The sequence below is a fragment of the Triturus cristatus genome, chromosome 1_2, assembly GCF_964204655.1.
Source record: "Triturus cristatus chromosome 1_2, aTriCri1.1, whole genome shotgun sequence".
NCBI lineage: Eukaryota > Metazoa > Chordata > Amphibia > Caudata > Salamandridae > Triturus > Triturus cristatus.
Window position 1 is genome coordinate 433,870,597 of NC_140580.1, and position 23,864 is coordinate 433,894,460.

The 23,864-nt window shown below is 48.5% G+C and overlaps 1 protein-coding gene across 2 annotated transcripts in view; it reads left to right on the plus strand.

The window, feature by feature from the left end:
* Positions 1-23,864, plus strand: part of TNKS2 (tankyrase 2) — a 689,601-nt gene that overhangs the window by 82,071 nt on the left and 583,666 nt on the right. For both annotated transcript variants that reach the window (XM_085605833.1, XM_085605841.1), the window contains exons 7-8: positions 16,955-17,021; positions 17,480-17,666. In XM_085605833.1, the coding sequence (XP_085461959.1) occupies positions 16,955-17,021; positions 17,480-17,666 (254 nt within the window). The remainder of the gene's footprint in view (positions 1-16,954; positions 17,022-17,479; positions 17,667-23,864) is intronic.

Genomic DNA, 23,864 nt, shown 5'->3' on the forward strand with positions numbered 1-23,864 from the left:
AAATAAGCAAAAAAGGCAGAATGTGCTTTACCACCTTCAGTGCTGTCACTATTGCTAACTTTTTTTTTTTTTTTGGCAGTGTCTTTTTGTTACTGACCTTTATTATGGTGTACGTTAGACTGTTGTTAAAAATGATGTTGGAAGCTCCAGCATTACCCCCTGAAGATCTAATCACATCATATCGTCATTGATGCTCCATCAGGCAAGTAGAGGGTCAAAAGTGCCTCTCCAAATCACTGTTACCAAACAATCTGACCAGACACCTATCTACTTCTATAATCTACAAACATTTTCGAGGAAGGTCCCCACAGCTTTAAATTTGAATCCCTCAAAAGTGCTTATCTTTCATTTTGGGTAGGGAGGACTTGTTATATACATGCTTAAAGGCTCACCTCTCCCATGAAGCGTAAAGAAAGTACACAGACTGGACTTGGATGTGTTTTATAGCATATGTGGCTGTAGATACACATGCTCTACATACTCTTGCCATCTACTGTTGGGCTATGAATGTTTGAAATTGTTTTTCTTCAAAGAAAGCTTTTGAGAAACAAAATGTTCGAGGCATATGAGCTACAGATCACACACTGTGCATGGATCGCCATCTGGTGTTGGGCCCGGATGTTTGGACTTTGTTGTTGGATTGGAATAAGTCTTTGGAAGTCACAAGATAAGTGACTCCTCCTTTGGACAATAGTGCTCATGGGCATCGACTCCATCTACAGATTGTTTTTTTCCGCCATCGGGATCGGATGTGTTCATCGCGCTCCAGTTCGATGTTACCTTTCGGCACGCAATCCTTCACCCATTCTTCGGTATTGTTTCGATCGTGTTTCCCATTCGACGCGCATCTCTCAACTTGAATTCTTCGATTCCGGTCATCGATGCAGGCCTTCGGGCCTAGCTGCGCCATTAGGCCTTTGGCTCATGGAAAGGACTCCTTTCAAAAGTGTCCTCAATGTGGATCCAAGTTTCCACATGCCGAGCTTCACGAGGTGTGTAACCTCTGCCTTTCGCCCGAGCATGAGGCCAACGACTGTCCAGCTTGTGCCTCTTTCCGCTCCAAGAAAACCATTCGGGATCGTCGAGCTCGAAGAAGCATGGCTCGATCATCAACATCGATACCGGACGATATCTCCCAAGAAGGCATCAATGTACCGGAGCAGATCGAAGAGGGCAACATTAGCGCCTCCGACACCGATATCGAAGACATCACTCCAGGGCAGCAGGTCGTAAGTACTGATGTTGACCCCCCCCCCCCACATCAATTCACAAGAAGGCTTCGGACACACCTTCGCGCCTTGGTGCACACCGGGACAAAACGTCCCATGCCCCTCCTTCAGGCTTGGCAAAGAAGTCAATACATAAGCCTTCAGGCCACTCTGGATCGAGTCAGCCTACCGTCGATACCGAAACCCCATCCCCGGCACCAAAGAAGAAACCACTGTCTTCATCCGCACCGACACATGGATCCACATCGGCGCCTTCGCCACCGAAATCCGCTGGTACGGACATCTCGGCTCCGAAAAAATCATCGAACCAACCAAACAACCGGTTCCAAAGACCACTGAGGCTCAGTCTTCCAACCCCCCAAAAAAAGATCGGAACAAAACAAACAACCGGCTCCGAAGACCACTGGCACTCAATCTTTGGATCCGAAAAAATCATCGGAACCAAAGAAACAACCAGTCTCGAAGACCCCAACAGAACCCAGGAAAACTCCCGATTCCAATCCTAAGGAGCAGAAAACCACTCCAAAACTTGTGCCACACAAACAATCGGACCCGAAAAAATCGGCACCGAAACACACTCCTAGGAGGAGCTTTTTCGGCCTGATCCAACCCAAAAAACTCTTGAAATAGACCCAAAGATAGGTCATCTTATACTTAGTCCTTCCAGGAAAAGGAAAATGAACAAACCTGTACCAGCTCCACGCCCAAAGAAGAGAAACATTGCCTCTTCTCCTTTTGAGAAATCCTTCTCCACCTCCTCCTCCACACCACATCTCTCCTATCCCATCTCCAGTACCCTCACAATCTCCTCCACCACAGGATGATGACACCTCTGGGGAGGAAGGGGATCATGACCCTTTAGGGGAACCTAGTCGCCCTAATACCCCAGAGTACCCATGGGACGATTATGGCACACCAGATGTTCCTAATGCACCACAAGATATCTACCCATCTAGACCATCCCCTCCAGAGGACACTATAGGGTTCACTCAGCTCATACACCGAGCTGCAGAATACCACGGTGTGAATTTGCACATAGACCCTGTAGAGGAAGATTTCCTCATGGACACTTTTGCACCATCTCAAAGGTCCACTTCCATTCTCCCAATGTTAAAAGGGGTAATCAAACACGCTCCTGAAGTGTTTAATGATCCTGTAAGGGCCAGAGTCATTAACCCCAGGGTAGAAAAGAAGTACAAGTCTGCCCCAGCTGACCCTGTTTATATTAAACGGCAACTACCCTTGGATTCCTTAGTAGTCTCCAACGCCAGGAAAAGGGCTAACTCCCAAACCACAGACAATGCTCCACCTCCTGATAAGGACACATCTGGTAAAAGAACAACGTCCCAAGCAGCCAACATATGGAGAATTGCCAACACACAGGCTTGGCTGGCTAGGTACGATAGGGTACACTATGACGAGCTACAGACCCTACTACAACACCTTCCAGATCAATATAAAAAAAGGGCCAATGATCTCATCCAGGAAGGCAAGCTCATAACTAATACCTCCATTCGTTGCGCTCTGGATGCTGCAGACACAGCATCCTGAGCTATTCATACCAGTGTCCTTTAACGCAGACCTGCGTGGCTACGCATTTCGGGCTTCAAACCTGAAGTTCAAACTACCATATTAAACCAACCATTTGACCAGGAACACTTATTTGGGCCTAGTGTAGATTCATCTTTGGAGAAGATGAAAAAAGATACTGACACTGCCAAATCAATGGGAGCTTTGCAATCGCAAGCTCCCAGAAGTTCCTTTTGTCGCTCCTCTTATAGGGGCGCCTCTAGAGGCTTTACCACTGACAACCCCTCCACTTCCTACAAGATTTCCACCCAGACCTCATCTACCAGAGGCTATTACAGAGGAGGCTACAGGGGCAATAACTACAAGGGTAGAGTCAAAACTATCAATACTCGCACTGCCTCCACCCCAAACAATGACTTCCCTCCACTCCGCCCTGACCACTCTACTCCAGTCGGGGGAAGATTGTTACAGTTCCTACCTGTCGAACACCATTACCACGGACAGGTGGGTGAGACAAATCATCCAATCCAGTTATTACCTAGAACTCCCTTCAACTCCCCCAAACATACCACCCAAACAGCATCCAATGTCAACATAGCACTTAACGCTCTTAAAACAAGAGGTGCTTTCCCTCCTACAAAAACATGCATTAGAACCAGTTCCCCTGCATCACCAGAACACAGGGGTTTACTCCCTGTACTTTCTCATTCCAAAGAAGGACGGAAACCTGAGACCTATCTTGGACCTCAGACCAGTAAACCTCTACGTACAATCAGACCACTTTCATATTACTCTTCAACAGGTCTTTCCTCTACTCAAACAAGGCGACTTCCTTGCCACCTTCGATATCAAGGACGCCTACTTCCACATTCCCAATCACCCTGCTCACAAAACATATCTCCGGTATGTAGTAGACGGTCAGCGTTACCAGTTCAAGGTTCTCCTTTTCGGAGTCACCACAGCACCCAGAGTCTTCACAAAATGTCTGGCAGTGGTAGCAGCCCACTTAAGAAGACAACAAATTCATGTCTTCCCATATTTGGACGACTGGCTCATAAAAGCCAAGTTGCATACCCAGTGTGTAAATCACACACACACCACAATCCAACTACTTCACAACTTAGGGTTTACGATAAACCTCACAAAGTCTCACCTCCAACCATCCCACATCCAACAATATCGAGGTGTCACAATAGACACCTCAAAAGGCCTTGCATATCCCAGTCCAGCCAGTATAGCAAGCATGCAAACCCTTATAACAAAATTCCAGCCGCAACACTCACTTCCAGCTCGAGTGTTCATGCAACTAATAGGGATGATGGCCTCTTGTATATTCATAGTACCTCATGCAAGACTCCAGATGCGCCCCTTACAGGAATGCTTGGCATGTCAGTGGAACCAAGGTCAGCTAACAGATCTGGTATTGGTGAACGGCCGCACACATTGTTCTCTGCAGTGGTGGAACACCCAAAACCTTTCCAAAGGGCGACCGTTCCTAGAGCTGGTTCCACAGATTGTGCTAACAGCAGACGCATCACTAGCAGGGGAGCTCATCTACTTCATCACACCATACAGGGCACATGGACACCTCAGCAAAAGCTACTCCACATCTACCATTTGGAGTTACTAGCAATCTTTCCAGAAGCAGATATCCGGCAATGCTGTCTTAGTCTGCACGGACAATATGACAGCAATGTACTATTTACAAAAACGGGGGGGGATGCACTCTCTGCAGCTCTCAACTAGCACAGAGCATATGGAGGTGGGCTATTCCTCAAAACATATTCCTTTTAGCTCAGCATCTTCCAGGAATTCAAAATCACATCGCAGATCTGTTAAGTCGTCAGACACAACAGATTCACGAGTGGGAACTTCATCCACAAGTTCTTCAACCGTTTTTCCAAATGTGGGGGGGCAGCCAGAGATAGATCTCTTCGCCACACATTACAACACAAAATGTCCAAGCTTCGCCGGCAGATATCCACACCCATTGTCCAAAGGCAATGCGATATGGATGAATTGGTCAGGCAGATTTGCGTACGCTTTTCCACCTCTCCCACTCATTCCATTAGTGGTGTGCAAGCTACAACAACAGTCACTAACACTGATCCTAGTTGCTCCAACATGGGCCAGACAAACCTGGTACACAACATTGCTGGAACTATCAGTAGTCCCACACCAAAAACTACACCTCTCCCCACAGCTCTTAACACAGAACCATGGAGAGACATCTATATCCAGCACAGCTCAACCTGGCGATCTGGCTCCTGAAGTCCTAGAATTTGGCTACCTCAATCTTCCACCTGATTGTATGAACGTTATCAACAAGGCTAGGCAGCCCGCCACTAGAGCCTGCTATGCAGCCAAGTGGAAAAGATTTGTTATATACTGTAACAGCACCACCATCACTCCTTTAGATGCCTCCACTCAACACATATGTTACCTGCTGCGTCTTCGAAGATGTAATCTAGCATACACATCAATTAGATTTCATCTCGCTGCCATAGCAGCTTACCTACAAAATAGACAACATCAGTCATTGTTCAGGGTACCTGCCATTAAAGCATTTATGGAAGGCCTCAAAAGAATAAATCCTCTGAGGGTACCACCCTCGCCAGTGTGGAATCTAAACATCATCCTCACAAGACTAATGGGTCCCCCATTCAAACCTTTCCGTAAATGCGAGCTACAATTTCTTAAATGGAAAGTCGCTTTCTTTGTGGCCATTACATGTCTTGGAAGAGTCAGTGAGCTACAGGCACTAATTATTCAAGAACCATTTTTACAACTCCATCATAACAAAGTGGTTCTCAGGACAAATTCCTTCCTAAAGTTCTCTCCTTTCCATCTCAACCAATCTGTTGAGTTGCCAGTGTTCTTCTTGCAACAACAAACGTTAGCAGAAAGAGCTCTTCATTCACTAGGCATAAAAAGAGCACTCCTTTACTATATTGACAGAACAAAACCTTTTCGCAAAACAAAACAACTTTTTGTATCCTTTTCACCACCACATAAAGGCAATCCCATATCAAAGTCTGGGATTGCAAGTTGGATTGTCAAATGTATACAAATTTGCTATCACAGAGCAAAATGTACACTATCTATTCTCCCTGAAGCCCACTCTACCCGTAAAATAGGGGCTTCAATGGCATTTTTAGGGAACATTCCCTTAGATGATATCTGCAAAGCAGCTACATGGTCTACACCGCACACATTCACAAAACACTATTGTGTGGAAGTGCATGCAAAACAACAAGCTAGTGTAGGCCAGGGTGTACTTAAAACACTATTTTAAAGTACTGCAACAGATATTGGTGGTCTCCGCTAAGGAGGAGTACTGCTATGCAATCTATGCACAGTGTGTGATCTGCAGCTCATATGCCTCGAACGGAAAATTCTGCTTACCAGCATGCATCTGTTCTTGGCATGTGGAGCAGCAGATTCACACACACCCACCCGCCTTCCCGGCTACCTTTTATCTGTTCTAGTATTATCTTAATTAGATACAACATACATGGACATCTATTTCTGTTTATTAAAAAACTCCATTTCCCTTTTTGCCAAAAAAACAATCTGAAGATGGAGTCGATGCCCATGCGCACTATTGTCAAAGGAGGAGTCCCCCTATCTCGTGACTTCCAAAGACTTATTCCAATACAACAACAAAGTGCAAACATCCGGGCCCAACACCAGATGGCGATCTATGCACAGTGTGTGAATCTGCAGCTCTACATGCCAGGAACAGATGCAGACTGGTAAGTAGCATTTTCCATCTCCAATGACTCCTCTGGTAGTGAACATGCATGGGCACCGACTCCATTGTTAGATAATTTTTTCTACCATTGGTTTGGGACGTATATCAACATTGCTTCTGGTCTCGATGCATTTGTTGCTGAATACAGTGGTCCCGGAATCTATGGCTTCCTTCCTGTAGCCAAGAAGAGTTCTACTCCAACCTTTATCTGTTTCCTTTTCTCAGCTTGACCCGCTCTGGGTATCGTCACCGAAGGCTGGGCCTCCCAGTCCCCAGGGCGCTCCTGCACTTAGGAGCCCTGTACCTTCCTTATCTACTCTGGAGAATGAAGAGGCATAGAGGGTGATGGAACGGACACCCTTCAAGAGATGCCTGTATTGCTACTGAAAGTGTTTATGGCCGACCTCCATGCCATCTGTTGTTTGTGCCTCTCCCCAGAGCATGACCACACCTCCTGTGACTCCTACTCATCACTCAGAAGCAAGAAGACCCTTAGCAGTTGTGAGATGGGGGCTGGGCGCACAACAAAAGATCGCTCATTGTCTTAGACTCCAGACCTCTTGAAGCGGACCCATTCACGGCTAAAGAGGAGCCACCCGACTTAATGGCCCATCAACCCAGCCCAAAAATCATCTTTACTGATTCCTGTGAACTGTAATAGGAGGAAGTCCAAGAGGACCCAGAGTCACTTGAAGGTTGCCAGTCTACCTCAGTTGATTCCCCAGACCTCACACCAAATCCTTGCTGAAACACGTGAGGATAGTTGACACGGAAACTTACACCCAGACATCAAAAACACATAAGCAGTCGCACATCGAGGCCAAGAAAATCTCCCTTGAGGGTTGGGGGTTGAGCCCCACGCACAAATCACCACCGCTACCAACCTAGGGCTCCGGTCAGCACCTAGACAAGGTGTTGGAGCCAAGTCAGGATCCAGTCAAAAGACTTGACCCCCATCAGTCCATGAGCACACATCCACACTGAGAAGCCAAAAGGTGCAATCTGTGCTGAAATCCGTGTCTGCTTCAAGACCATCCACACGAGACTCTGATGAGAAGACTCCCCATTTATAAACTCCAACAGTAGCTCGATGAGAGACAGTGATTCATCATTACCACACAGACAAGAGCTCTGCCCCTGGAAAGACTTTGCCTAAAAGCAGAGACTTGCCTGTGAGGACACTCCACAACTGGACATTACTCTACAACTGGTGTTTGCCAAGCGAATAAAGGGCAAGACTGCTGGCCCTTCAACCCCTGCTCCAACCTCCACCGTCACGTTATTCACCTTCTCAGGGGTCACCAGAATCTCATTCTGATTGCTGCAGCCCTAGTCTGTACTCTGCAGCGGAGTACTTTGGGGTGCCCATCTACTTGCACCCCACTGATGACACTTGGGACGACTAGGAGTTGTAGTCCGAGAGGACCCAGACCTAGAGCACGCCCCTGTTGTGGCTTCCCCTCCGAACGATACCACTGTATCTTCCATTTTGCAACTGCCTCTCCGAAGGTAGATATGCATGTCACCCCGGACATCAATGACTTTCTGGTGGAGGCGCCATACGGAACGGAGTGTTGCTTATTGTTTTTCCCTATGTTGAAGGGCATGGTGAGGTGTTACCCAGAGATTTTCTGCAAGCCAATGAAATCCCCGGTGGTAACACCCAGCAATTAAAAATTGTTCAATCCGTGTAACATCTGATCCCCTGTATATCCGAGGTCATGTTCACCCAGGCTCCCTGGTGGTTTCCACTGCCCGAAAGAAAGCAGCAGCCCAAGCAACAGGTGATGTGCAACCTGATAAGGAGAGCAAGCACACTGATGTTGCTGGCAAAAGAATAGCTGTTGGTTCTGCTACACACTGGTGCATTCCAAATTCTTTGGACTTCCTCCAGCTACAACAGGTCCCAGTGGGAAGGAACGGAGACCTTGTTCCAACTTCTCCCCGAGCAATATCGTAAGAGAGTAAAAGAGATGGTTGAAGAGGGGAAAGCTAGATCTAACACCACTATACAGTGTGCACTGAAGTCAACTGATATGGCTGCCAGAGGAGGAAACCTCTCTAAGTCTTTCCTGCCATGTCTGGCGGCATATTTATGGCTTTAAGCTAGAGGTCCGCCAACATTTTATCTACCTGCCATTTGATGTAGAGCAACCTTTAGGCCCACAATTTGAGATGTTGGAAAAGAAGAATGCAGATACCACCAAGGTCATGGATGCCCTTGAAGTACCATCACTAGGGGCTGTTCTTGAAGACAGCACACAAGGGGCAGGGCCAATACTACTTTCCTTGACTCGATGCAGTTACCCCAATGACAGTAGCCAGGCCTGTTACTAACTAGGAGGTAGAGGATACACAGGCGGCATCTTCAGAGGTAATATCTTCAAGGATTGAGACAGAAGCACTGCCTCAAGGGTAGCCTCTGCCTCCAAACATTGACTTGCCCTGCATCCTCCAAATCACACTACACATGTCAGTGGGAAGTTTCAAGGATTTCCTTGCTCCTGGGAGGGAATCACTAGAGTTCGAGGCATGTGGGCTGCTGAATTCATATCTGTGCATAGATCGCCGCCTAGTGTTGGGTCCGGATGTTTGCACGTTGTTGTCCTGGAAGAGTCTTCGAAGTATCCTTGGATAGGTGACTCCTCCCCTGGACTACAGTGCGCATGGGCATCCTCTCCATCCTCAGATTGTTTTTTTCCGCCATTGGGTTCGGATGTGCTTATCTTGACTCAAGTTAGGAAAAACTTTTTCCAGGCCAAAAGGCCTTTAGTTCGCGTCTGTACTGTTCCCGATCGGTATCGATAGTATCTTTGTTAGTTTACTAACTTCCAGAACCAACTTTTTCGCATCTTGCCCGACCATCGACCTGACATCGACGATGGAATCGAGGACACCATTCAAGCGGTGTCTGGTATGCAATGCGAAATATCCCCACATCGACGTCCATCCGGTGTGCAACAAATGCCTTTCACCGGATCACGACGAATCTACATGCATGGCCTGTGCCCGATTTCGATCCAAGAAGACTCTCCGGAATTGACGAGCGGCGAGACTCGAGGCGCAGCAAGCGGCACCGGCCCCGGCCGACATCTTCAGCGCCGAGACCGAAGATGTCGAAGAAGTGGAGAACCTACCCTCCAGTCCCGCTTCCGAACATGACTCCGGATCGGAAGACGTCGACGAAACACTCTTTCGCAGAGATGAAGACGACACCGAGGTAGGAGACTACAATGAGGCCTTAGGGGCCGAAGAGAGTAGCTCCGGTGACGAGCAAGGCCTACCCGTACAGACTGAGGAAATCCCAGTGCAACAGTCTATGGCTCCGGTCGAGGGATCGCCTTCGGGCCTTACCCAAGACCTATCCCGCAGTTCTTCGGCCCCGCCCTCGGGCCCGGCCTCGGACATTCAGCGGCAGCCATTAATGCCCAAACCGGCTGGTTTCCCTTCTTCGAAACCGAAACCAAAAGCTGTATTGGTTCAACTGAAACTGAAACCGAAAGTAGCGCTGGTCGGATCGAGGCCCACCACACCTTCGACGCCAGCAAAACCCGTCTGCACCGAGCGCACCAAACGAGACTTCGGTGCCGAGCTTGAAGCGGCCGATGTCGGAGTCGACAGAAGGAAAAAGACCTTCGGTGCCACCAAACCTACTCGGCTCCCGGCACCGACGCACTCTGCTCCGACCCCAAAGGTCAAACTGCCTGCTGCGTCTCACACCGCCTCAACGGCACCACCAAAGCCACACTCATCGAAGACGTCGACGCCCATTACCGCCCCTCGACTCGATGTCTCACCGGCGCCGAAAAAAATCCACGCCCACACCTACTGAACCGGTCGGCGCGAAGAAATCGATGGCGCTCCAGGTGCGACCCGTTGCGACGCAACGCGCCAAAACCAAAACGGTCCTTCAGGACACGTCTGGCTCCGAGCCGATAAAAGCTCCAACAGCCTCTTCGGCACCAGCCAACATTACTTTTGGCCTGCCACCATCCACAGCCCCAAAACTATTCCAAATCAGGACACGGGTCACCCACACCACGATTACTCCTGCCGAACGCTCTCCTGCGGAGACGTCTCCATCACATCTCATCGACGCCGACACCGGCAGGATGATAATCCACAAACGGAGAATAACTTCGGAGCCAGCTTTGGACTCCTTCCGGATCCCGCTCAAAAGAAAGCTGCCAGTGGCGTCAGAACCAGTTCTTTATGAACCTCTCCATTCCCCCTACCGGGATCCACAGTCCTTCTCTCCCACACACTCCGACACGGAGGCTTTGGAGGACTACATGTGTGACCAAGTCCCCTACCCCGGAGACATGGACCTTGAAGGCCAACAGGACCCTGATCAAGCTTGGGATGACCCTGTAGACTCTGGTGCACCTCTGGATGCACAGGACCCGCAACTCTATGGAGCAAAAACATCTCCCACAGAGGACACTGCAGCGTTCAGCGCTCTAATTGAACGGGCTGCGGCCAATCATGGGGTGCAACTTCACTCTGACACCGCCGAGGACGACTTTCTCATGGATACTTTTGCATCCTCAGAAAGGAACATTAAGACTCTGCCCATGTTAAAGGGGGTCCTCAAACCAGCAAAGGACATCTTCAAGGAACCCACCAGGGCAAGAGTGATAAACCCCAGGATCGACAAGAAATACAGATCAGCGCCTGGGGACCCTACTTACATTAGAGGCCAATTACCTCTGGATTGCATTGTCGTTGCGAATGCTCGCAAGAGAGCACACTCGCAAACAGTTGATGCTCCTCCCCCGGACAAAGAGTCCAAGGTGCTAGAGACCTCTGGCAAACATGTTGCCGCCCAGGCAGCTAATATATGGCGCATTGCCAATACTCAAGCGCTCCTCGCTCGCTACGATCGAGCGCACTACGACACATTAGAGCAACTACTCCAACATCTCCCTGACCAATACAAAGAAGGTGCATAGATCCTCATCAGGGAGGGACAACTGCTCACAAATGCATCCATTAAGTGTGCACTGGATGCCGCGGATACAGCTGCCAGAGCCATAAACACTAGCGTCATGTTGCGACGACACGCCTGGTTGCGAATCTCCGGATTCAAACCGGAGGTACAAAATAACATCCTCAACCAACCTGTCAACCCCGACTACTTATTCGGGCCGGAGGTTGACACCACCCTAGAGAAAATAAAAAAGGACACGGACACTGCAAAGTCCATGGGGGCCCTACAGACGCAGTCCTTTCGGAGCGGCTCCTTTCGTCGCCCCGGAAATAGAGGAGCAGGTAGAGGACAGGGGTCACAGCAAACATACAACAAGGGCAACACACAAAACACCTACGATAAAAACACCCGGGGTGGATATCGTGGCTCCAGCACAAAGGGCAGAGGACGCGGTTACGGCAACACCAGGTCCTCCCCCAAGAACAAGCAGTGACGCCCTCTCCCTTCCTCCCGACCACATAACACCTGTCGGGGGAAGGCTACAAAGGTTCCTGTCCACGTGGAACTCCATCACCACGGACAGGTGGGTCAAAGATATTGTCAAATACGGTTACTGTCTAGAACTAACCTCCACTCCACCCACAATACCTCCAAAAAACCGTCCTATGTCCTCAGAGCACTTAACGCTCTTACAGCAGGAGGTGCAAAGTATGCTTCTAAAAGGCGCAATAGAGGTCGTACCCGTCCACGAGCAAGGTACGGGGGTGTACTCCCTGTACTTTTTTAATACCGAAAAAGGACGGGTCACTCAGACCTATATTAGACCTGAGACCCCTGAACCAATACATTCTTTCCGAGCATTTTCACATGCTCACTCTACAGCAAGTCCTCCCGCTGCTCAAGCAGGGAGACTTTCTGGCCACACTGGACCTCAAGGATGCGTATTTCCACATACCCATTCACCCCTCACACAAGAAATACCTCAGGTTCACTGTTCAAGGGCAGCACTACCAATTCCAAGTCCTTCCCTTCGGCGTGACAACAGCACCCAGGGTGTTCACAAAGTGCCTAGCTACTGTGGCGGCACATCTACGGAGGCAGCACATACACGTCTACCCTTACCTGGACGACTGGCTCGTTCAAGCGAAGTCAGCCCAGCAATGTGCCAGCCACGTGTCCCGCACCATTCACCTCCTTCACAGTCTGGGGTTCTCACTAAATTACCCAAAATCCCATCTCCAGCCCGCACACGTACAACAGTACCTAGGTGCGACTATAGACACTCTGGCGGCCACAGCTCAGCCAAATTTAGTGAGAATCAACAGCATGCAAATGCTGATTTCCAAGTTCAAACCACAACACTCCCTGCCAGCGCGAGTGTTCATGCAGTTGATAGGCATGATGGCCTCCTGCATCTTCATAGTCCCACACGCGAGACTACATATGCGCCCGCTTCAGGAGTGCTTAGCACGTCAGTGGAATCAGGCTCAAGGACAGTTGAAAGACCTAGTGTTGGTGAGCGGTCGGGCATACAACTCTCTGCATTGGTGGAATCCACAAAACCGTTGCAAGGGCCGACCGTTCCAAGAGCCTGTCCCACAGATAATACTGACGGCGGACGCGTCTCTCCAGGGATGGGGAGCTCATGTACTCCATTACACAGTGCAGGGACTATGGACACAACAACAAAAGAAGATGCACATCAACCTTCTAGAGCTGATGGCAATCTTCCTCGCTATGAAAGCATTCAAAGTACACTTGTGCAACAAAGTCGTGTTGATCCGGACGGACAACATGACTGCCATGTACTACATACAGAAGCAGGGAGGAACACACTCTCCACAGTTGTCTCATCTGGCTCAGAGCATGTGGAAGTGGGCCATTTAGAGGAACATGTTCCTCATGGCAGAACACCTCCCCGGCAAGGACAACCAGATGGCGGATCTGCTCAGCAGTCACAGCCACCAGATGCACGAGTGGGAGTTACACCCATCAGTACTCCAACCGTACTTCCAGCAGTGGGGTCATCCAGAGATGGACCTATTCGCGACAAGCGAAAACGCAAAATGCCAAAGCTTTGCCGCCAGGTTCCCACATCCGCAGTCGCAGGGCAATGCGATATGGATGAACTGGTCCGGCAGATTTGCGTACGCTTTTCCCCCAGCACCACTGATACCGCTGGTGGCACGCAAACTCAGACAACACTCACTGACACTCGTCCTGGTTGCTCCAACGTGGGCACGCCAGCCGTGGTACACCACCTTTCTCGAACTTTCCGTGGTGCCGCATCAAAGGCTGCGGGTCAAACCCGAGCATTTGACGCAGAACCATGGAGAGATTCAGTACCCAGATCCGCAACAGCTGAACCTGGCAATCTGGCTCCTGAAGTCCTAGAGTTTGGCTACCTAAACCTGCCACCTGACTGTATGGACATCATTAAGGAGGCCAGGAGACCCACTACCAGAGCTTGCTATGCAGCCAAATGGAAGAGGTTCGTCATTTATTGTAATAATAATGACATTAACCCGCTAGACGCATCCATCCAAAACATTATTTGTTACCTATTACACCTATACCGATGCAATCTGGCGTACACCTCTATACGTGTCCATTTGACCGCAATATCAGCCGATCTACAAACCAGGCAGCACCTCTCTATTCAGAGTGCCTGCCATCAAAGCATTCTTGGAAGGACTCAAACGAGTCATTCCACCTAGCCACCCACCAGCCCCAATGTGGAACCTCAACTTGGTCCTCACACGCCTGATGGGTCCACCCTTTGAACCTCTACACTCATGCGAGATTCAATTCCTTACCTGGAAAGTAGCTTTCCTAGTAGCGATAACTTCTTTACGAAGAGTTAGTGAACTCCAGGCACTAACCGTCCAAGAGCCATTTATACAGGTTCACGCCAACAGGGTCGTACTACGTACCAACCCCAAATTCATGCCCAAGGTGGTATCTCAGTTCCACATGAATCAAACTATTGAACTGCCTGTTTTCTTTCAAAACCCACAAACTGTCGCAGAAAGGGCACTCCATACACTAGATGTAAAAACGGCCTTCATGTATTATATCGACAGGACCAAACCCTTTAGGAAAACAAATCAACTTTTCGTTGCCTTTGCCCCACACCACAAAGGTAACGCTATCTCCAAAGCAGGTATAGCCAGATGGATCGTTAAATGTATTCAAATTTGCTATCAAAAGGCTAAACGCACTTTAACGATTCCCCCACGAGCCCACTCAACACGTAAGTTAGGGGCCTCCATGGCTTTCCTAGGAAACATTCCTTTGCATGACATATGTAGAGCAGCCACCTGGTCCTCTACACATACATTTACCAAACACTATTGTGTAGATGTGCAATCAAAACAGCAGGCAGCTGTAGGACAGGCTGTTCTCAAAACTCTTTTTCAGACCGCTGCAGCTGGCACTGGTAGCCGCTGCTAATAAGAGGGCACTGCTATATATTCTATGCACAGATATGAATTCAGCAGCCCACATGCCTCGAACTGAATGTGCTACTTACCAGTATGCATCTGTTCTTGGCATGTAGGGCTGCTGACATTCATATCGCCCTCCCTCCTCCCCGGCGCCTGTAGCAGCTGCAGCTCTCAGAATTACTGTAAAGCATGGTCATCACTTTCTGTATCTACTCCATCACTGCCACAATGGCGAAAAACAATCTGAGGATGGAGAGGATGCCCATGCGCACTGTAGTCCAGGGGAGGAGTCACCTATCCCAGGATACTTCGAAGACTCTTCCAGGACAACAACGTGCAAACATCCAGACCCAACACTAGGCGGTGATCTATGCACAGATATGAATGTCAGCAGCCCTACATGCCAAGAACAGATGCATACTGGTAAGTAGCATATTCAAACCAGTGGGTTCTGTCCTTTGTCGAGCACGGCTACTGCCTCGCGCTCACCTCATCCCCCCACCAAAAATCCCACCTGCATACACATCCTCATCCCAGAACACCTCGCCCTACTACAAAAAGAGGTCCAGGCACTCCTTCGCAAAGGGGCCATAGGACCAGTGCTATCTCAACACCAGGTCAAAGGCTCCTACTCTCTCTGCAGACCCAGTTCCACAAGAAACCATCATCACAGACGCATCACTTGCTGGGGGGTGGGGGCACTCATCTTTGACATGACAGTCCATGGTCTCTGGCCACCTCATCAACGGGATTTCCACACCAACCATTTGGGAGTTTTAGCCATTCACCTACCTTGCCGTTCCTCAAAGACATTCAGGGCACAACAGACCTCCATGTTTTACCCCCCCCGCCCCCCCCCCCCCCCCCCAACCTTCAGCATTAAGGACTCCGATTTAGACCATTGCACTATCTACTGGCTAGCTACTGCCCAGAAAAATACTGTTTTACAGTTGATTCAGAGCATGTGCATCTACAATTACACAAGCTACAAACAGATTGTTATTTACCCTGTATGCCTCTGTTTGTTGGATGTAAAGCTGTTGATTCACTTGAGACCAATTTCCTCCCCCGAAGCCAGTGTTTGCTACAGATATCTTAAACCTATACAATTATTCATACAACACACACAGTCACTATTCATTCTTACTCACAACTCTATATCTACTCTCACCTGCTGTGCGAAAAATAATGTTAGCGTGGTGTCTATACCCACTACCAGAGGATGAGTCACGGATACCTTGTTACTTGAAAGGCATCTTTGAAGAAAAGCAAGTTGCAGCAGTCTCAACCCAAAATTAGATGGCAGGAATTGCAAAGCATGTGAATCTATGCTGTACATGAAACGGACAGATGGGAACAGGATAAGTAACATAATACGTTTTATTCTTCTATTGCATCCAAAATCCCTTGCTTAATGAGTTCTCTGGATAACCTTCTGGGTGCTCTAGTGCTGTACAAAAATATTGAATAAAAAAATAGATAAATACGTTATGCTTTCACAAATGTTAACATCTCTGATACCCAGTGCTGCATCATGGGCACCTAAACTCTAACTTCCTTTGTTCCACTCAATGGTGATCACCTAACATCCTTTACCTCTCATGACATATACATGGCCTCCAGTTTGTAAGTGTGATATTTTGCTATGGCTTCTTACTTTATTATTGTAACTCCCACCATGATATTCAACAGGGTATTTGTTTTGCTTTATTACTCGTTTTTCTTGAACATCGTCTTCCACTTAAAACGCAGTATTGTTGCAAACTGAGTAAATGTTGCCACTGTTAACAGTGCATACATCTTTTTTTTTTTTTTTAAAGGACACATGACTAAAATGAATCCTAATTGCTCAAGAATTGTAAATAGTAAAATGTAGAAAATGATCACAGCAGAGACACCGAAAATACTTTTCTTGCTTAGGTACCCCTTGCAATACAGTGTATGATTTAGTGTGCTAATTTCCATTAAGCGTTTACTGTAGTTTTGGTTTATGGTAATTACAACATCTGCATTTGCAAGCACCAGAACACTTATTTGTTGTGATGTTTTCATTTTTGTTTTTCAGGGATTTAGTTCCTCTGCACAATGCATGTTCCTACGGCCATTATGAAGTAACAGAACTTCTTTTGCAGGTCTGTCAGTTCATTTTCAATTCAGAAAATGTTGGGTGAGGTTATGAGGTTTCTTTGCTTTAAAAGAACGTAGGTCTGAGGGCTGCTCTTAAGTTATTCTTCTAGTCATATTAGTGGCAGTTCTGCTTAATTCCTCCCTCTTCGAAGCCTTATCTTTGCCTTCCTCGTTAGGGACATAAGTGGCAGACGGCATAGGCTGGAGACCTGGATTTGAAATCTGGTTTCCCTACTTTACTGCCTTCTCAGTTTTATTTTTCTGCCTGCCAAAACTTGGGAGCATTTGGGGATAATTGGGTTCACCCATTGTATATACAAACAAACCTCATAAGTCCATGAAAAGAGTGCTGGTAAAACCTTTGCTCTAGACACCGTGGTTAGCCTGCAATGACATGTATCATTTTTGCCTATAATTGTTTTGTTAGGTAATGGATTGTGAGATATGAATGTTTTCTTTTCAGCATGGTGCATGTGTAAATGCCATGGACCTTTGGCAGTTTACTCCATTGCATGAAGCAGCGTCTAAAAACAGAGTGGAAGTGTGCGGTCTCCTATTAAGCCGCGGTGCTGATCCAACCCTACTCAACTGCCATAACAAAAGTGCCATAGATTTGGCTCCCACTGCTGAATTAAAGGAGCAAATGCCATGTGAGTAAAATAGTTGAAATTAAACTATAGTGATTATTGTTTCTAATGAAATAGAGAGTGCTAACTAAAATTGAAGCGAACAACTTGGCTTGGCCTGGAATTCCCAATATTGTTTTGTCCAGTCTCATATGTTAAAGCCTGTTTTTTCCTGCTTGGAATATCAACAAAAGATGAGATGCTAGATCAGTTGGAATGACAATATTTAAAGATAGAATTGTCTTGGATGTTAATTTGATTCATTTTGGTCATATGTCTAATCTGTCAACACCCTGGCAGGAGGACGGCAGAGTAATCGAATGAGCAGACAGATGCAAAACCATAAAACAGGATTAGATTCTTCAGAAATATGATCTTCAGAAATAGATTACGTTTTTTTAATAGACGAAAACTCATACAGCCATGTTAAAGCTAAGGGGCACATCTTACATAAGGTGTTTTAAGTAATGGTGTTTGAGCTACCTACTGACAGTGAAGATTGACGTGACCTATTGGTTATATACTGAAAAACGAACCCAAACTGTTGACACGTTAACAGAGAACCTGTTTGGAGAGGATGACTTTGTGAATTGGTGGTATATGGCTTGTGCAGGCTTGGCTTCATAGTAATCGCTTACTGCCTGAGAACCGAAAATTTTGTAACCAATATTAAGGTTTATTTTGGTGAATAGCATTCTAGGTAGTGCATACAGTCTTGCATACCGAACGACAGTCGAAGATACAACCTATGGGCATAAGGACAGATATGATGTACTGAAATCTTTTTGCAGACTGGCTTATGGAGTGTTGCTTTCAGGGGAATTAGCAAGGTTTAGGCTGGCCATTCTGTATAGTATTGCTGTAATCTATATGTTAAAGGAATGTGGCTTCAGTTGCCAACTTAATGTATTTTTTGGGGAAAATGACTTTGGGGTACTGTTGGAAGCTGTATCTTTATGTGATATATCCATAATCTGATATACCGTGTAGAGTCCAGGGGTTCCCTTATAAATGGACTGGGGCTTGCTCTAGCAATCCCAAGGTGCTCTAATAGGGGTAATGTGGTTGAGCAGCCTTAGGCTTAACAGAGAGGAGCGCAAGACATCTGCAAATACACACAATTATGTAATAATGACGCACACGACTCAAGAAGGAGATCCACGCTAATTTTTAAAAATAGCAAGTATCTATATATATGTTGAGGCATCATAGAAAAATCGTTCAGGTAAGTACGTTTTTAATTATGAATTCTTTGCAGTTCAAAATGAGGACACTGACATTTTTGAGTTCTGCAATGTTATACTGTGGAAGGAAGAACAAGTTTTGCAAATGGGTATAGTGCAGCAGCTTACGGGAACAGTCTCCAGGAGTTAAGGTGAGTGGTGGGCAGGGTCCAAGACCGCATCATCAGTACACCACCAGCGGCACGAGGGCGGCCATGTGCAGGCTGCAAAACCTAGGATGCTTGTTTCCAGTCCAGGGAGGACCTGGCTTGGCAGTTCGGGCTGGACTGTTCCCATGGGGCACAGGGTCAAGACTGATTTGCATATGGCTGGGTTCAAACTGGAATGGCATGGTGAGCAAAAAAACGATGGATTTAGGCCCAGATCTCTGTACTGGGGAGAATGTATGACATTGTTCTGCATTCTGTCCATCAATTGTTGTTTTTGCATTTGTCACCCCGAGTGGGAAGGGTATGCTCAGACGTGAGTCCCTTGCTCTCCATGCCACTGGAATCAAGCTATCCTGGCTGACGAGGGCTGAAAGCCCGAAACCGGTCCTAGGATGCTTGTTTCCAGTCCAGGGAGGACCTGGCTTGGCAGTTCGGGCTGGACTGTTCCCATGGGGCACAGGGTCAAGACTGATTTGCATATGGCTGGGTTCAAACTGGAATGGCATGGTGAGCAAAAAAACGATGGATTTAGGCCCAGATCTCTGTACTGGGGAGAATGTATGACATTGTTCTGCATTCTGTCCATCAATTGTTGTTTTTGCATTTGTCACCCCGAGTGGGAAGGGTATGCTCAGACGTGAGTCCCTTGCTCTCCATGCCACTGGAATCAAGCTATCCTGGCTGACGAGGGCTGAAAGCCCGAAACCGGTCCTAGGATGCTTGTTTCCAGTCCAGGGAGGACCTGGCTTGGCAGTTCGGGCTGGACTGTTCCCATGGGGCACAGGGTCAAGACTGATTTGCATATGGCTGGGTTCAAACTGGAATGGCATGGTGAGCAAAAAAACGATGGATTTAGGCCCAGATCTCTGTACTGGGGAGAATGTATGACATTGTTCTGCATTCTGTCCATCAATTGTTGTTTTTGCATTTGTCACCCCGAGTGGGAAGGGTATGCTCAGACGTGAGTCCCTTGCTCTCCATGCCACTGGAATCAAGCTATCCTGGCTGACGAGGGCTGAAAGCCCGAAACCGGTCCTAGGATGCTTGTTTCCAGTCCAGGGAGGACCTGGCTTGGCAGTTCGGGCTGGACTGTTCCCATGGGGCACAGGGTCAAGACTGATTTGCATATGGCTGGGTTCAAACTGGAATGGCATGGTGAGCAAAAAAACGATGGATTTAGGCCCAGATCTCTGTACTGGGGAGAATGTATGACATTGTTCTGCATTCTGTCCATCAATTGTTGTTTTTGCATTTGTCACCCCGAGTGGGAAGGGTATGCTCAGACGTGAGTCCCTTGCTCTCCATGCCACTGGAATCAAGCTATCCTGGCTGACGAGGGCTGAAAGCCCGAAACCGGTCCTAGGATGCTTGTTTCCAGTCCAGGGAGGACCTGGCTTGGCAGTTCGGGCTGGACTGTTCCCATGGGGCACAGGGTCAAGACTGATTTGCATATGGCTGGGTTCAAACTGGAATGGCATGGTGAGCAAAAAAACGATGGATTTAGGCCCAGATCTCTGTACTGGGGAGAATGTATGACATTGTTCTGCATTCTGTCCATCAATTGTTGTTTTTGCATTTGTCACCCCGAGTGGGAAGGGTATGCTCAGACGTGAGTCCCTTGCTCTCCATGCCACTGGAATCAAGCTATCCTGGCTGACGAGGGCTGAAAGCCCGAAACCGGTCCTAGGATGCTTGTTTCCAGTCCAGGGAGGACCTGGCTTGGCAGTTCGGGCTGGACTGTTCCCATGGGGCACAGGGTCAAGACTGATTTGCATATGGCTGGGTTCAAACTGGAATGGCATGGTGAGCAAAAAAACGATGGATTTAGGCCCAGATCTCTGTACTGGGGAGAATGTATGACATTGTTCTGCATTCTGTCCATCAATTGTTGTTTTTGCATTTGTCACCCCGAGTGGGAAGGGTATGCTCAGACGTGAGTCCCTTGCTCTCCATGCCACTGGAATCAAGCTATCCTGGCTGACGAGGGCTGAAAGCCCGAAACCGGTCCTAGGATGCTTGTTTCTAGTCCAGGGAGGACCTGGCTTGGCAGTTCGGGCTGGACTGTTCCCATGGGGCACAGGGTCAAGACTGATTTGCATATGGCTGGGTTCAAACTGGAATGGCATGGTGAGCAAAAAAACGATGGATTTAGGCCCAGATCTCTGTACTGGGGAGAATGTATGACATTGTTCTGCATTCTGTCCATCAATTGTTGTTTTTGCATTTGTCACCCCGAGTGGGAAGGGTATGCTCAGACGTGAGTCCCTTGCTCTCCATGCCACTGGAATCAAGCTATCCTGGCTGACGAGGGCTGAAAGCCCGAAACCGGTCCTAGGATGCTTGTTTCCAGTCCAGGGAGGACCTGGCTTGGCAGTTCGGGCTGGACTGTTCCCATGGGGCACAGGGTCAAGACTGATTTGCATATGGCTGGGTTCAAACTGGAATGGCATGGTGAGCAAAAAAACGATGGATTTAGGCCCAGATCTCTGTACTGGGGAGAATGTATGACATTGTTCTGCATTCTGTCCATCAATTGTTGTTTTTGCATTTGTCACCCCGAGTGGGAAGGGTATGCTCAGACGTGAGTCCCTTGCTCTCCATGCCACTGGAATCAAGCTATCCTGGCTGACGAGGGCTGAAAGCCCGAAACCGGTCCTAGGATGCTTGTTTCCAGTCCAGGGAGGACCTGGCTTGGCAGTTCGGGCTGGACTGTTCCCATGGGGCACAGGGTCAAGACTGATTTGCATATGGCTGGGTTCAAACTGGAATGGCATGGTGAGCAAAAAAACGATGGATTTAGGCCCAGATCTCTGTACTGGGGAGAATGTATGACATTGTTCTGCATTCTGTCCATCAATTGTTGTTTTTGCGGCTGCAAAACCGCGGCAGGTGCCCAATGTTATTCTATGGAGATTGGTCTCTGTGAAAGGAGGCTACAGGCTCTGGTTAGGTGGCCAGTCGGGGTGAACAAACAGCGGGACTCTGGCCTCTCGATGCTCGGGGACGTAGAGACACCTTTGGTCCTCTTCTCCACAACCCAGGGGCGACGGGTGCAGAGGTGTCCTTAGGTGTTAGGTTTTTCCTTACCGAAACAGTCGCAGTTGAAGGGGCCTGCATGCAGAGGCTGCAGGTGACCTCTGAGGCTCCGCGAGGGATGAAACCACCATGAACTCGGGCTCTGGAATGCTGAGGGAACTTGTTGGCAACATTGGCCCACTTCAACTTTGGCTTGAGCGACTGGTGCAGTGGTGGCTTTAGGTGGCCGGTTTTGGCGGTTCCAGAGCGCTTCAAGTCCTTTCTTTCGGAGTTGCTGTGAGATGCAGGGAACAGTTCTGCTGTCCCATGGGAGGTCTTGGTTCTTTATAGAAGGTAGGCAGTCCTCCCAAGTTTCTGGCGTCAACACTTTCAGAACGAGTCGACTTTGGTGCAGTGTTTGACGAGAGATGCAGAGAGGCCGGCGGGGCTGGTGCCAGGTCAGCTGCTTTTTCTTTCTTCTCTGCTTTTGCTGCTCTTTGGTGTCTTTTCTCTTCGTAGCTCATCGGGATCTGCTTCTCTGGTGCCAGAGACTCTCCTAAATACTGAATTTAGGGGCGTTAGAAGAGTGTAGGGTAGTAGCCAATGAGCTACTGTACCTTGGGGTCACTATGCCCCCTATATGACCACTTCACGTGGGAAGTGGGCATAACCCTGTCCTAGAGTTCCTAAGTATGCCATCACAAAGATGGCTACTTTTGAAAAATTGTGTCTACCTCAGTGTAGTCCAGCTTAGGGTTGGTAGTTGCCTGTAGATGGCACGCCTACCTGATTAGCCAAATGTTCTGCCTGTCCAGGTGCCAAGGGGATCCTGGGCAAAGGGAGGGGGGCGGCTTCCTTTCCTGTGAGGGGAGCCAGACTTGCATTCCAAAGGCAGCAGCTCTTTGAAGCTTGCTGGCGTGGGGAGGCTAATCAGCAGGTCATCCTGTGGGGGTGAGGAGCAGGTGCTTACACCCTGTTCCTGTACAGGCTTTTGTTCTGGGCCTCCTGAAAGCAGAGGCTGTCGCCCTAGGAGATCAGAACAGTGTTTCGATGGCAGGCTGGCCGAAACCAGTCAGCGAGCACAACAGAGGCTGTTAGGTTTTCAGGGGCCACCTCTAAGGTGCCCTGAGAGAAAGTGCCATCTTGCATGGTATGCCCCCACTTTTTGCTGAATGAGTGTGCCCTGGACTCCTGCCAATCAGGTGCCCAGGGCCTATGTTCCTTCCCTAAAACCCAAATTGGTAAACCCTGGCCACATGTCAGCCCCTGGTAAATGGTACCCAGGGCCTTGTGACCAGGGAATGCCTCTAAGGGCTGCAACGCTTATTGTGCCACCCTTAGAGACCCTGTACCCTAACACAAACGCACTGCCCTTGCAGGCTGAGTGTCTGGGTACAGGACAAAACCGAGTCGACATGGCACATATCCCTGTGTACCATGCCCACAACATACACTGCCCTGGCATACATCAGCCACCCCTCTAGCTTGGTGCCCTATGCCAGTGGTGTGGGCACAGGAGCATGAGCCTTGTGCCCCCACAGTACCCAGGTCGATTCCTGGGCACTGTAAGTGCAGTGCTGCCATTTAAAAGTATATGGTGCTAGGAGCTCGTCAAACACGAACTCCACAGCTCCACTGAAGACTGAAGTTTGGTATCAAACTTCTCAGCACATTAAACCCGCACTGATGCCAGTGCAGGATTTAATGTACAATGCACGACAGAGGGCATCTTAGAGATGCCCCCTGAACCGAACCTACAATCCACGTCTGGTCTGAGGGGCTACCTAGGCTGCCACACAGCAGACATGTTGCTG